This window comes from Lissotriton vulgaris, chromosome 7, assembly GCF_964263255.1.
Source record: "Lissotriton vulgaris chromosome 7, aLisVul1.2, whole genome shotgun sequence".
NCBI classification, from domain to species: Eukaryota; Metazoa; Chordata; class Amphibia; order Caudata; family Salamandridae; genus Lissotriton; species Lissotriton vulgaris.
Window position 1 is genome coordinate 1,501,286,465 of NC_141695.1, and position 15,123 is coordinate 1,501,301,587.

General features: G+C 46.9%; 1 protein-coding gene across 16 annotated transcripts in view; it reads right to left on the bottom strand.

Moving 5' to 3' along the window:
• Positions 1–15,123, bottom strand: part of CPNE1 (copine 1) — a 662,572-nt gene that overhangs the window by 184,617 nt on the left and 462,832 nt on the right. For all 16 annotated transcript variants that reach the window (XM_086932333.1, XM_086932339.1, XM_086932337.1 and 13 more), the window contains 2 exons: positions 5,037–5,091; positions 4,906–4,957 (listed from right to left, as the gene is read on the bottom strand). In XM_086932333.1, coding sequence (XP_086788459.1) covers positions 4,906–4,957; positions 5,037–5,091 — 107 coding nt within the window. The remainder of the gene's footprint in view (positions 1–4,905; positions 4,958–5,036; positions 5,092–15,123) is intronic.

Here is a 15,123-nt window from a genome sequence, read left to right on the forward strand (position 1 = left end):
AGATCTGATGTAACTATTCCCAATCCCGTAGAAAATAGGTAAGCCGACCCCCTACAGGACCTGCATGATCCTGAATGGCGGATCTAGGGTTGCTTTTCTGTGGCTGGGGGGTTGGAATAGGTGGAGGAGGAGGAGGCTTGACGTCCTCTAGGACGAGCTCTTTGCTTACCCCTGTAAAACCTGTACAGGGGATTTTGCTGCTGCTGCTATTGCTGCTGTTGCCCTTGCCGGTAGGGGCGAAAAGAAGAAGGTCCAAACCCTCTATACCTTTTGATAGATGAATCCCTGGTCTGCAGCCCCAAAGATTTGTCAGTAGCCTTACTGTCCTTAAATCTTTCTAAGGCTGCGTCAGCTTTTTTTCCAAAAGTCCAACACCGTCAAAAGGCATATCCAATAATGCAGCCTGAACGTCTGCCGAAAAGTCAGATGACTTCAGCCAGGCAGATCTTCTAGAGGCAACAGCGGTTCCCATGATGCGAGCAACCGAAGCAGCAGTGTCCAGCCCACTCTGGATCACCTGGCGTGCAGCCGCCTGTGCATCAGTCAACACTTCCTCAAAATCCTTCCTGTTGTCATCAGGAATTTTAGGAACAAACAGACGCAGCAAATCCATAAGGGCATGAATGTATCTCCCCATAAGGCAAGTGGCATTAGTTGACTTTAAAGCCATACTTGCTGAAGAAAAGGACTTCTTCGCAGTCTGGTCCTGTTTCTTGGCTTCCTTTTCCCAAGGCACTTGAGGGAATGCGCCCAAAGTCTTTTTAGAACAGGCTGCCTGAATGACCAGACTTTCAGGCAAAGGATGCAACGTTAAAAATTCAGGGTCCCCAGGTGCAACTCTATACCTCCTTGAAACACTTTTAGACACTGCAGGAGCTGTTAGAGGCTTGTTCCAAACTTCAAAAATAGGCTCAGTTAAAGCCTCATTAAAAGGGAGCAACGGCTCAATTTCAGAACTTGGGGAATGGAGAACCTCAGTCAGAAAATTAGATTTAAATTCGACCGTAGGCAAAGTTAAATTCAAAAGTTATGCAGCCTTCCTCATGACCATGTGGTATGGCCTAACATCCTTTGAAGGGGCATCAGACACATATGGCAGCTCCCATTCAGGAGAAAACTCCAGACCACTAGCCTCTGCTAGATCTTCAAAACAATCATCCTGAAGCTCACCTTCTTCCATCTCAGCCTCAGCCTCCCTATATCTTTGTTCTTCCATGAGGCGTTGAGCATCCCTCCTAGATCTCTCCTTCAACAGCCGCGCCGCTGGATCCGTGAACGACTCCGACTGAGCCGGAATCGACGTCGGGATCGAATCTGTAGGCCCAGGGCGCTGTTCACGAGGTTGACCCGGGGCAGGCGACTTCGGTATCAGTGTCGACGACCTCGGCGGAGCCGAGTACTGCTAAGGCGGCGTCGGAGCCGGCATAAAAGGAGCTGGAGCTTAGGAGTGGGGAACTCCTAAATTAAAAGCCAGAGTACCCATAGGACCCGAAGGTGCACCAGAGGGGTAGCATGCTCTGCAAAAAGACACCTTATATAGCATTTAAAAATGCCGAAGGGTCTTGACCTGCGGCCGGGAAAGGAGGGTGAGAACCCTCAGACTGACTCTTCAGAGGTTCCGGATTTGCCTCTTCTTCCACAGGTACTGAACCCTCATCCAAAGGGACCTCTTCATCCTCTCGAGCCTAGGACGGTGCCGGAGATGGATTCGGAACAGGAGTCGGTGAATGAGCCCGCAACTCCAAAGGCTCACCTTCTGGATACAAGACTTCCGGTGATGGAGAAATAAAATCCTTTCCATGCTTCCTCTTAGGCGACTTCGGTCTCGAGTCCGAATCCTTACCGGAGTGATGTCGAGACTCATGCCTTCGTTTCTTATGTTTCTTCTAAGACTTCGAAGCATGATCGGATGAAGACTTCGAAGGCGACGTACGGGGTCTTGATCGCGACCTCTACCTCGCCCTTCTCGAACGTGATCTCGAAGTCTTCTTTTCTTTACTACCTCTCAACTTCGCCATCAGAAGCTTGGTCTCCCTATCACGAAGCGCCTTCGGGTTCATTTTTCTACATGAAGAGCAGCAGTCGACATCATGGTCCGAACTCAAACACCAGATACAATCCTCGTGCGGGTCCGTGATTGACATCATTTTGCCACACTATCTACAAGGCTTGAACCCGTCTTCTTAGTCGACATCGCTAGAGATGCAAAGCAGGAAAATCGAGAAAACAGTAACAAAGTTACCAACAGCTACAGAGATTTCCCGAAACCGTTGACGACGCGGAAAAAAGGGAACTAATGTCACCACGCCAGCGTGGGACTATTATGGTGTCGGTGACGTCAGCGGAGTCGCGCGCGATGCCGTGCCTCTATGACGTCGACAACGTCGGCACGAAGCTACAAAAAGAATTTCCGAATGTTGCTGATGCAAGGGGATATTCACAAGGTGAGGAATCCACTGGCAGATGTATCTATCAGAAAAGCATGCCTATATGAGCCACAAGGCCTCACAGCATCATCAGAAGCTATTTAATGAATATCTTCAATGCCCATGCACAGGCTTGACGGGATTTATGCACAAGTATTGCTGAAATTATATTGCTTCTAGCCCATCAACTAAAAGTACTCTGAAAACGTAAGAGTCAATATATGATATGACAATACATCTTAGAAACACGAAGATTCTTTCACTGTTCTGTGTTTCCTAGTATTTGCAGCAGACAGCGAAATTTCAAGAAAAGCAGATTCAAAAGACCCTTCAGAGCCTGCACATTAAAGACATTCATTAAACAGCTCCAGGATCACCAAGTTCAGCTCTTATTCCTACTTTCTCCAAGTCAAAATGAAGCTTGCTGAAACAAGGCTTAACACTTCGCAACCTCACTTGTACAAACCACTGGGATTACATGTGATAGAAAAATTCTGAGCAGTGCCTTTTCTTTACTGCTTTTACTGCACGATGGAAAATGCCCTAGAACATTGCATGCTGCAAAGAACCCAAAGGTTAAGTGCCTTGTGCAATTCTCACACATTCTCAGCATGAACACAGTGCCACAATGCATGCAAATAAAGAAATATGTGCACGATTCATAAAAATTAATACTATAATGTACTTGTGCTGGGTTTCAAATAAACACAAATTCCCTTAACTAAACTTCATTCACGGTGTGATCTGTGCAGACAAATTATCCAATGTATCCTGCAGGTTTCTTTACTACTTCACCTGCTTCTTCATACAGTAGAACACTTTGCTGTCACCGAAGTCCCTATGGATCCCACTATTAATATGAATTTCATAGCAGTCCTCTCCCTTTTGACCAGGTGGACAAGGAATAGGCCCAGATCAGACAGTAAAAAACATTTATTAGCCCAGTTCTTTCTTGTTATCTTGAGTAAAAGAACCATTCAGTGGAATGTAGGCCTGCAATAACAGAGCACCAAGCACTCCACAATAAATAAATATTTTGTTTGCACATTTGCTACGTTGAAAATCATTATTCAGCTGATCTTGGACAATCATCTAATTATAAGAGCAGGAAAGTGTGTTAAATGCCTACCAACAACGTTTTATCTACTACAATCAAATCATAATGCAGTGCAAACATATCTCTATCCATTTACTTGCTTGTCATGGTGTGGACTAGACTGCTGAAAAGAGGGGTTTGACTACTGTGAAATCAGGGAGGGAGGTGAAATAATGAAGTTACTTGGAAGAATACATTTAAAGAAAGGACCTAATGAAAGGCGTTAGGAGCAAGAAAGAAGGGAGGAATATTTGACTATATGAAGGAATAAGTAGGGAAATAAACACAAATGTCTTTAAAAGCACAGGAAAACTATCCCTGTGATTTTATTTGGAGCAAAAAACAGATTAAGCACAGATAACCACAGATTTCCACACTTATCTCCCCCCGTGCCTAACAAAAATGTGTTCTTCTGTAACAAAACTGATGCTATGTAAAACGCTCTGATACCCGCAGTCTCGGGTCTAGTGGAGCTATATAAAACTCAAAGAAAAAAACAACGCCCTCTGACAATTTGCACATTTGACTTACACAACAAAATGTCCCTGCATTTTTGTCCATCATGGTATTTTAGGATTGTTCTTATGGTGTGCTTCAATGCCCCAAATTAAACTTCTTTTAATTTGAGTAGAGCAAACTGGAAAGCAGGCTTTTGGAATGAAAGTTTCTGGGGGTTTAGGCAAGTTAAACGTCCTAGGTGGGATCCCGCAGACAAGGGTGAAGAGAGCCAGGAGGGAGAAGGGAGGCATGGTATTTTCTATGAGGGTGAACAGAGGTAAGAGGATAGAGGTAACATGATAAAGTTGAGGCGATAAGTTGGATGTGGGAGCAGAAATGGTAACATAGTAGTTGGAAGAAAAAGCAGGTTAAGATGAGGGCAGGTGAGGTGGGCAATTTGAGAGACAGGGAAATGCTAAGAAAAGCAGAAGGAAGAAAGGTTACAAATGGTGGAGTGGATTACTCAGGAAGGAGCAATATTAAAAGTGTGTAATGAGGGAAATTGAAATAGCAAGGGATCATAGGTCATCGGAATGAAGAGGCGGCATAGGGAGGGTATGTATGGTCAATGATGGAGAACACCACATTTGTAGAGCAAGTAATGACAATGGCCTAGATTCCTTGCTGAGGTTGGCCTATGGGGCGTAATGAGGTCACTGGGCACCTATTATGAGTACAGGTGCATCTCTCACCGTCTGTCCCAGTGCAAGATGGCAGAGTGAGTGGCTAGACATTCTCAGTTAGAATAGTGAGGGCGGGACGGTCTCCTGATAACCTGGGAGGTGGCCAATCCTCAGTCACATGCAAGCAACATGTACATGCAGCAATACGGCTACACAATCTGAACTACTCACTTAGGAAAAGAAATCAGATTCTACTACTTACCAAGACAATAGGGGTTAGTTGAATTAAAGTTCAGGGCAAATTCATGCGATACCTATAAAAAAAAAATATCAAATATCAAGAAAAAAATAAGTACATTTAGAAGTTTTAGGGAGGACTAGAAAATATGTTACCTGCCAGTTTGGAGGGACCTGAGCACCAAATCCAAATGCAGGGAATTGTTTATCACTACAAAGAAAGGGAAAGCACACACATGAACAAAGACATATGAACTTCATTATTGTTAATCTTACTGCTACTAGACTGTTTCAGTCCACAAAAAGAAACACCACAATGAAATGAACCTCATTTGCACCAAGCAGTTGAAATGTTATTGTGAGGAAAAATAATTCTAAAGATGGTGAAAAATTGCCAAGTGCAACTGAAATAATCTCAGTGATCATCTATACTACCACAGACCTCAATTGGGGTTTTCACTTCACAATAGAAGAGAACCTTTCGGGTATGCAGATTTTTATCAAGGAACATTCTCTTTTTTTATTAGTTTCACTGAGTATAAGGTAAAGGCCTAACTGGGTTGAGGAGTGTTTGTTCCTCTAGTTCTTTCCCACAGAGGCATAATACGCTAGAATTGAGTTACAGATCATTTAAATGTCTTCTCGGCATCAGGCCAGTCAGGATAACAGTCTAATACTCAATTTCAAATGATTTGTTTGAGTCTTTTACTTATAAGATAAGACTGGTCTTCAACCCTTAAAGTAGGCATGCTTGATACCCTTAAACACCCCCCCTATGTTAATCTATCAATCAGGGAATGGGTGTGAACGCTGTGGTGATTGTAAACAGCAGGCCCAGTTGGGCAGTATATGTTAGGTGGGCACTGTGGGCACGTAGGTATGGCGATTTAGTTGTTATACTTAAATACTTTATGATGGGGAGGAGTAATACAGACTTCTTAGGTGACACATGGACTTGCAAGAAAAACAAGTTACTTACTTTTCGCAACATTTTGGATACACCATTTAATCACAGATTCCTCACCTTTAGAATATCCCTAGGCGGCAGACTGGATCTGGAAGATTTAAACCACACTGCTCCCGTACACTGCTAGGTAGCGCCATGCAGCTCCACACTAACTTAATTCTGCCCTGAAAGTAACAATGGAGTTGCATAGAAGTGGCACTCCTTTTATGTCAATGTCAGCTTCTTTCTTGATGCCGTCTGCACTTTCTAGTGTGGCATCCAACAGTAATCAGAAGTGTGTGCACATCTTCAAGTTTGGTATTTTTTTATGGAAGTGACTATTCCACACAACAGGGAGGCGGAGGGCAGTGATGAGGCGGTGGGCAGTGATGAATCTGCAGTTAGAGTATCCACTTGAAGGAAAATATTACTTATCCAGTAAGCATCTGTTCTTGGCATGTAAGGCTGTAAGTAACATTTGCCATTCAAGGCATGTGTGGCTGCAGATACACATGCTGTGCACCGACTGTAAAGCAGTCCTCCCTTAAAAAAGCTGTGGTTAGCCTGCAGAAATTGAAATGGTTTGAAAAGTGTACTTAAACTGCCTGGCCAACACTGGCTTGCTTACTTGTCGTGCCAGTATATCCACACAGTAATGTTTTGTAAAAGTATGTGGGGTGGACCATGTAGCTGCTTTACAAATGTCAGTATAGGAATGTTCCCAAGGAAAGCCATAGAGGCTCCTTTTTACGAGTGGAGTGAGCTCTAGGAGGGACAGTTGATGTTCTTTTGGCTTTCGCATACCAAGGTTGTATGCATTTAACAATCCACCTAGCAATGCATGATTTAAAAAGGGCTTTGCATTTATGGGGTCTGGAGTAGGCAACAAAAAATTGCTATGTTTTCCTAAAAGTTTTAGTTCGGTCAACATAATAAAGGTGGATTGTTTAACATCTAATGTATGTAAAGTCCGTTAAGTAACTGACTCAGTTTGAGGGAAAAAAAATAGAAGATCAATGGATTGATTATGGTGGAACCGAGAGACCACCTTTGGGAGAAATTTGGGGTTGGTGTGAAGTACAACTATATCTCGGTCAATTTGGAAGGAAGGTTCATCTAAAATTAGTGCCAGGAGCTCACTAACATGCCTCAGTGAAGTGATAACGACTAGAAATGCTACTTTCCAAAAGAGAAACGCCCTTTGCTTTGAAAAGCCACACATAATGCATTTGTTTTTGTGTAATTATCTTAGAAATACGCTGCGCATAATAATTGTTATTTAGTAACTCTTGGGATTCAGTCTGAACATTTCGCACACTGTTAAACAAAATGGTGTACTGTTTTCTTGTGCCCAGTCAGCAACATTTCCTAACGTTTTTAGACATAACACCGTAACACAGCTGCAGTTTTCCGGCAGTGTTTCTTTCCCCCCGTCGGGGGTAGGAGAACTCCGCACCACCTAACTACACACACCAGGTATGGGGTCCGTTGCTTATCCAGAGATCACTAATATCACTAATCTATCCCTGGGCTCATATAGTGAAGGTAGACCTAGATAGATATATTAGTTGCCATGGTTGGGTTGTTCATGTATACAGCCTGCTAGTTATGTTGATTACATTGCTCATATGTATTTGGTTACTTATCCCAGCACACCTGCTTCGAAATAGACTATGGTAGTTTCAATATATTTATTGTAAACTTTTTTTGTGCCTTTCCTTTGTTTACTATGGACATGCATGAGGGGAAAACGAAAGGTGATGATCTGTTTCCATGGTTCCTTTGGGGACTAGAGGTTCATGTTCAAGGTTTGCCAAAATCCTTTGTTACTCTGGAAAGGTTAGGAGTCAAGTCAAGTTTAAATTTGTATAGCGCACTACTCACCCAGAGGGTCTCAAGGCGCTTGAGGGAGCTTTACTTATCAAATATCCAAGTTTTTAGTTGTTTTCTGAAGGAGGGGGTTCGGTGTAAGGCAGAGGTGGGTGGGGAGAGAATTCCAGGTCTTGGCCGCTAAGTAGGAGAAGGATTCCCCCCCCCCCCGATGGTGGATCTTTGGATGCGTGGAATTGTGGAGAGGGCTTGATTGGACGATCGAAGTTGGCGGGTGGGGGTGTAAAAGGACAGGCGCGTGTGGAGGTATTCGGGTCCTAGGTCGTAGAGGGCTTTGTGTGCGTGGGTGAGAAGGCGGAACGTTATTCTCTTGTTGACGGGGAGCCAGTGGAGGTCTTTCAGGTGACCTGAAATGTGAGCTTGGCGGGGAATGTCAAGGATGAGTCTGGCTGAGGCGTTTTGGATGCGTTGGAGTTTTTTCTGTAGTTTGGCTGTGGTTCCGGCGTAAGGGTGTTTCCGTAGTCCAGTCGACTTGTGACCAGTGCATGGGTGACTGTCTTTCTTGTTTCGGTGGGGATCCAACTGAAGATTTTTTTGAGCATGCGTAGGATGTTGAAGCATGATGACGAGACGGCGTTGACTTGTCTGGTCATCGTGAGGGAGGAGTCCAGAATGAAGCCCAGGTTACGTGCGTGGTCCATTGGTATGGGTGAGGTTCCCAGGGCCAGTGGCCACCATGAGTCGTCCCAGGCGGAGGGGGATGATCCTAAGATGAGGACTTCCGTTTTGTCTGAGTTCAGTTTTAGACGGCTGTTCTTCATCCACTCAGCTACTTCTTTCATCCCTTTGTGTAGGTTGGTTTTGGCAGTGTTTGGGTCTTTGGTGAGGGAGAGGATCAGCTGGGTGTCGTCTGCGTAGGAGATAATGTTGAGGTTGTGTTGGCGCGCAATGGATGCGAGGGGACTCATGTATACGTTGAAGAGGGTGGGACTGAGTGAAGATCCTTGGGGTACGCCGCAGATGACTTCGGTGGCCTCTGATCTGAAAGGGGGGAGGCGGACTCTCTGGGTTCTTCCAGCGAGGAACGAGATTATCCAGTCCAATGCTTTTCCTTGTATTCCGACGTTGCTGAGGTGTTGTATAAGGGTGCTATGACATACTGTGTCGAAGGCTGCGGAGAGGTCAAGTAGGATGAAGGCAGCTGTTTCTCCGTTGTCCAGTAGGGTTCGAATGTCGTCTGTTGCTGCGATGAGGGCGGTCTCGGTGCTGTGTTTGGCTCGGAAGCCGGACTGTGAAGGGTTGAGGGATTTGTTGGATTCGATGAAAGCGGCGAGTTGACTGTTGACGGCTTTCTCAATGACTTTGGCAGGGAATGGGAGGAGCGAGATGGGGCGGTAGTTCTTGAGTTCAGTGGGGTCTGCTGTAGGTTTCTTCAAGAGGGCGCTGAGTTCGGCATGTTTTTAGCTTTCCGGGAAGGTAGCGGAGTTGAGGGAGCAGTTGATGACGTCTCGGAGATGGAGTGCGATAATGGAGTCTGCTTTGTTGAAAATGTGGTGGGGACATGGGTCGGTTGGTGACCCTGAGTGAATGGTGTTCATCAGGCGGATGATGTCTTCAGTGGTGATTGGGTTCCAGGCGCGAAGGTAGTTGGAGGGGGGTTCAAGTTCGGAGGTGGGTGGGGTGAACTGGTCTCCAAAGCTGTTATGTATGTCAGCGATTTTGTTGTGGAAGAACGAGGCTAGAGAGTCGCAGAGGTCTTGGGAGGGAGTGATGTCGTCGGTACCGGCGGTGGGGTTGGTAAACTCTTTGACGATGTTGAATAGTTCTTTGCTGTTGTGGGCGTTGTTGTCGAGTCGATCCTTGAATGATGATTTCTTTGTGGATCGGATCACTTGGTGGTGTTTGCGGGTGGCGATCTTGAAGGTGGCCAGGTTGTCAGTGGTTGGGTTTTTTCGCCAGGCTTTCTCGAGGGTGCGGCAGATCTTCTTGGATTTCTTAAGGTCATCATTAAACCAGGGGGCTTTTTTGCTGCCTTGCTTGATTTGATGGTTTTTCAAGGGTGCTAATTCGTCAGCGCTGTGGGTGATCCATTGTGTGAGGTTGGTGGCTGCTTGGTTTGGGTCCGATTTTGCAGGAGGGTTTTGGTGAAGCGATGTGAAGAGCTAGTCGGTGGTAATTTTGTTCCTGTTTCTCCGTGGAATTGGTTGTGGGTCGTAGTCTTTTTGAAGTTGAAGTGAACGCAGCTGTGGTCCGTCCAATGGAGAGCTGTGGTGTGATTAAAGGAGATGTGCTTGCTGGAGGTGAAGATTGGGTCGAGCGTGTGCCCGGCATAGGGGGTGGGGGTGTCAACAAGTTGTTTGAGTCCGAGATTGGCGAGGTTGTCCAAGAGGGTGGTGGTGTTGCTGTTGTTCTTTTCCATGTGGAAGTTGAGGTCTACCTGTAGAATGTAGTCCTCAGAGGGGAGGGCGTGAGGGCTGATGAAGTCAGTGATGTCTTCGCTGAATTGTATGCAGGGTCCGGGTGGTCTATAGAGGAGGGTGCCTCCAAGTGTGGTCTTAGGGTCGGTGTGAATCTGGAAGTGAAGGTGTTCGGCGGTTGTGAGGTTGTCATCGGAGCTGGTTGTGATGTGGATTGTGTTCTTGTGGACGATGGCGATTCCTCCTCCTGTTTGCTTAATGCGGTCCTTTCAGATGATTTTGTAGCCGTCCGGGATGGCTATGGCGATGTCGGGCGTTGTTGAGGTATTCATCCAGGTTTCTGTAAGAAAGGCGACGTCCGTCGATGTGGTGTCGAGTAGGTTCCAAAGTTCAATGGCGTGTCTGTGGACTGAGCGGGTGTTGAGCAGGATGCACTTCAGGTGGTTAGTGTTGGAGCTCTGTTTGGAGTCTGTTGATTTCGACATCCCACGAACCAGCCACATCACCGGACATCTGAGAGACCTCCACTGGCTCCCCGTCAACAAAAGAATCACCTTCCGCCTCCTCACCCACGCACACAAAGCCCTACACGACCAGGGCCCGAGCTACCTCAACAGCCGAATCAACTTCTACGCTCCCAATCGCCACCTCCGATCAGCCAACCACGCCCTCGCCGCCGTCCCCCGCATCCGAAGAGCGACTACGGGAGGAAGGTCCTTCTCCTACCTGGCCGCCAAGACCTGGAACTCCCTCCCGACCGACCTGCGCCTGACCCAAGACCACCTCTCCTTCAGGAAGAAGCTGAAGACCTGGTTGTTCGAGCAGTAGCGGCACCCGCCCCCCTCCCCCCCCCAGCGCCTTGAGACCCTACGGGTAGTTAGCGCGCTATATAAGTGTCACTGATTGATTGATTGATTGATTTGCTGTGGGTCTTGATGCAGTCGAACTTGCAGGAGTGGCAGGTGAAAGATCCATGGGTGTGACCTGGGGCGGCTTGGTAGCAGTTGGGGAGTCGGCCGGGGTTAAGTGCAGAGAGGGTAGCGGCGTTGTACGTTATGCGGGTGGAGTGGATTTTGCAAGGGCCAGGGGGTCTGGCGCTGGGCGCGGTCCAGGCGTAAATGGGCTTACCTTTGGCGCACCTTCGGCGTGCATAGGGCGCGTCCGCTGCGCGTGAACGCTGCGCGCAAGTGTGTCAGACAGAAGTGGATAGTGGAGGGGGGCGGAGCGAGGGAGGAGCAGCTGGGAGGCGGGAGCGGGGTGGAGAGCCGGGCTGGGAGGCACAACAACAAACAACAAAATGGCAGCAAGCCAAAAGCGAAACAGGATGAGATTGGGGCACAACCTTATTAAGCGCTATGAACTGGGCAGCACAGTCAGGCAATAATAATCTGAGCAGGCAAAGCTAGTAATACACAAAGCACGGTCTAGCAGGTCTAGCACGTTCTAGCAGTAAAGCGCTACGATAACACAATATTCAAACAGTGCGAGCAATGCGTGATAGATAGCAGTCTGGCAGTAAGCGCTACGATAACACAATATTCAAACAGTGCAAGCAATGCGTGATGGATAGCAGTCTGGCAGTAAGCGTTACAATACCAGATGATTGAGCAGGGAGCAGCGAGGGGAGCGACCGCTTCTGAGAAGCTCAGGACGGTCACAGCGCTAGTTCTGGAAGGGTAGAGCCTACACTTTGTGGGAGGGAGGAGCAGCTGGGAGGCGGGAGCGGGGTGGGGAGGCGGGAGCGGGGTGGAGAGCCGGGCTGGGACGCACAACAACAAACAACAAAATCGCAGCAAGCCAAAAGCAAAACAGGACGAGAATGGGGCTCAGGTGAGGCACTGTGTGCTAGTCAGATTTGAGCCTACAGGTACTGACATGGTAAAGACTCAGTCCCTACATTCTGACGTCCTGTTCTCCCAAGGAACAGCTCTGCTTCCAAGCAGAATCCCAGCAACATGACACCACTAAAATGGTCTGGTACTTATTCAGTAGATCTCCTGTGCGTGCCCATAGTACACTTACACCTACCACCGGAGACATCAGTGGTGTCGGGGGGGATATATCCTCCACAGTATTTTAGGAAGTACTCATTTTTTCTGTCGGTTATTCAAGTGTGAACCTTTAAAAGGATTTCCCACATTTCTATTTGCACTTTGTTTCCATTAACATTTTAATAATGGCACAGCCACAGCGTATGCCAATTGCTGACCTGCAGTCTTTGCACATGTAACTTTGCATGGCCTTGGCCTAGGCAGTGACTAGCATCGTGGTTGAAGCCCACGATGGCCATCACTTAGAATTCTTTTATTCTTGGGTCGATTTTCCAGCTGTGGATGCTAATACAGGCACACTTCATGAATGCACAAATGTTAATCCACTACAAGCATTTATAGCATATCTGCTCTTACACATTCCACTTTCAGATTGGGAACATTAAAACTGGTTCTGAGGCGCCCTTATACAAGTACTTGCTCCTGCACGCATGGGCCCCCTTAGTAATGAGGGTGCCACCTGGCCGGCGATGGCGGATTATACATTATTCCCTAATTTACAGAATCTCAATGTTAATGAGCTACAACAATTGTACACTGGTCTAGTTAGACTAAATAGACGCTTAACTCTATATGTTTTGCGCACCTTGCTGGCTATCCTTGCAAGGGCCAGCCTGGCATGGCAAGTTCTGTTGCAGGCAACCATTAGTTCTGTGATTGCTCATTCAGTTTTGGGCAAGAATTACCGCAAATCATGAGGGCATTCCTTTTTGGATCACCATCAAAAAAAATTATTGATCAAATTGAAGCAGTTTTTTCCCTTTCGGGACCACAAGACAAGCACAGAATATTGACTATGTGCTTACCCCATGGAATGGTTCCCGTAATAGGCGACTGCAGAGGCTTTGCTGCCCCCTATACCGTTACACATGGTACTCCATGTATGTCAGTCTTGCCAGAGGTGTTAAAACAAATACAGAATGAACACGGGGTGGCTCCTGCCCAGGATTTGGGAAAGAAGAAATGCGTTACTTACCTGTAACTGCAGTTATCCAGTATTGGTGTCTTTCATAGATTCACATGCCTGAATCATTCCCCGTCGTCGAGACGGGAGTCTCCGGTACATAGAAAAGTAATGTCCTATAGACATACATAGAGAAAAGTAGGCCTAAGGGCCTTGCCTTAGTAGCCTATCTATGTCCTTTTGTAAAAAGGACCAAACTCCAGAAGGTAGCCAATCAGCTACCACCTCCCTCTAGAACCTTCCTGTCAGGAGCCTCAGTCTCTCAGATTTTCGTACGCACCAAGCTAGGTAGGCGTAATACTTGTTAGAGAAAGAAGTGAGTCCTTCCAGGGGAGGCGGGAGGGTTGCATGTGAATCTATGAAAGACACCAATACTGTATAACTGCAGTTACAGGTAAGTAACGCATTTCTTATTCAGTATTATGGGTGTCTTTCATAGATTCACATGCCTGAATCAGAGTAGCAAGCAATACATTATGCACATTTCTGATGGAACAGCATACAGCAGTCTGAGATAATACATATCATGCGACTAAGAGCCATCAACAAGTAACAAGAAATAAGTAAATAAATGTGCATGCCAGCGAAGGATGGCGGGAAGGAGGAAGGCTCACCTCACTGGAATAGATGGCGAAGCACAGCCTGGCCCACTGCTGCATCCTGCATCAGTTCCGTATCTAGGCAGTAGTGCCTGGTGAAGGTATGCGGCGACTTCCAGGTCGCTGCCCTGCAAATGTCCAATATTGGCACCCCAACAAAGAGCGCTGCTGATGTGGACACAGCTCTTGTAGAATCTTTGGATTGCAACGGTCGTCCGGCTTTGTCGTGGCAAAAGGCAATTGCCGAAGATATCCATCGTGAAATACTTTGCTTGGAAAGCGGCATGCCTTTTCTAGGTCTACTGAAAGCGATGAAAAGCTGGTTCGTTTTCCTAAAATGTTTTGTCTTGTCGAGGTAAAATTTAAGACACCTCTTCAGGTCCAAAGAGTGCAGGGATTTTTCAGCTGCAGTGCTGGTATTTGGGAAGAATGATCGGAGGACTAGAGGTTCATTTAAATGGAAGTCCGACAGGACCTTCGGAATAAATCGAGGATTAGTTCTTAAAACCACTCTGTCTTCCTTGAACTGCATGAAGGGATTTTGTATGGAAAGAGCCTGTAGTTCGCTGACCCTTTTTGCTGAGGTCAGGGCCAATAGAAGGGCCGTTTTCCAGGAGATGTATTTGACATCTGCCCTGTGAATGGGCTCGAAAGGGTGTTTCATCAATTGGTTGAGGATCACATTGAGATGCCATGTTGGTGGAACTCTCCGTGAACGAGGAAATGATCTGTAAAGCCCCTTAAGGAATTGTTTTATTAAACTGTGTGACCAGAGAGAGGGTCCTTTTGAAGTTCTTGTAAAGCGAGAGATTGCTGCCAAATGTACTCTGATAGAGGCATGCGCAAGTCCCGCCTGTGCCAGGTGTTAGCAGATATGGTAGTAACTGCTCCGGAGTAGCCTGAAAGGGATGTAGACCTTTGTCCTTACACCAAATGCAAAAGTGTTTCCATTTTAACGAATAGGTCTTGTTTGTGCTCTCTGCTCTTGCGAGGACATCTTTGCACTCCTGCGGAATGTCTAGTTGGCAGAACTCTCGGTACTCAGGAGCCAATCCGATAATCTGAGAGATTTCAGATTTGGGTGCTGTACTTGGCCGTTGGACATCGTGAGCAGGGACGGATGTTGGCCCAGACGGATTGGCGGTTGGACTGAGAGGCGATGGAGGTCCGTGAACCAATGCTGCCTCGGCCAGAACGGGGCAATCAGAATCAGGGTGCAGGGCTCTGTCTTAATTTTTCGGAGGACTCTTGGTATCAGGGGAAATGGCGGAAATGCGTACGCAAACACGTTGCGCCATGCGATGGAAAATGCATTTCCGAGGGACCGCAATTGGGGATGCCAGCTTGCGAAGTTGCGGCATTTGGCGTTCTCCCAGGTGGCAAAAAGGTCGATCTGCGGTCTTCCCCATTCCGAAAAGATGTGATCCAGCACTTTT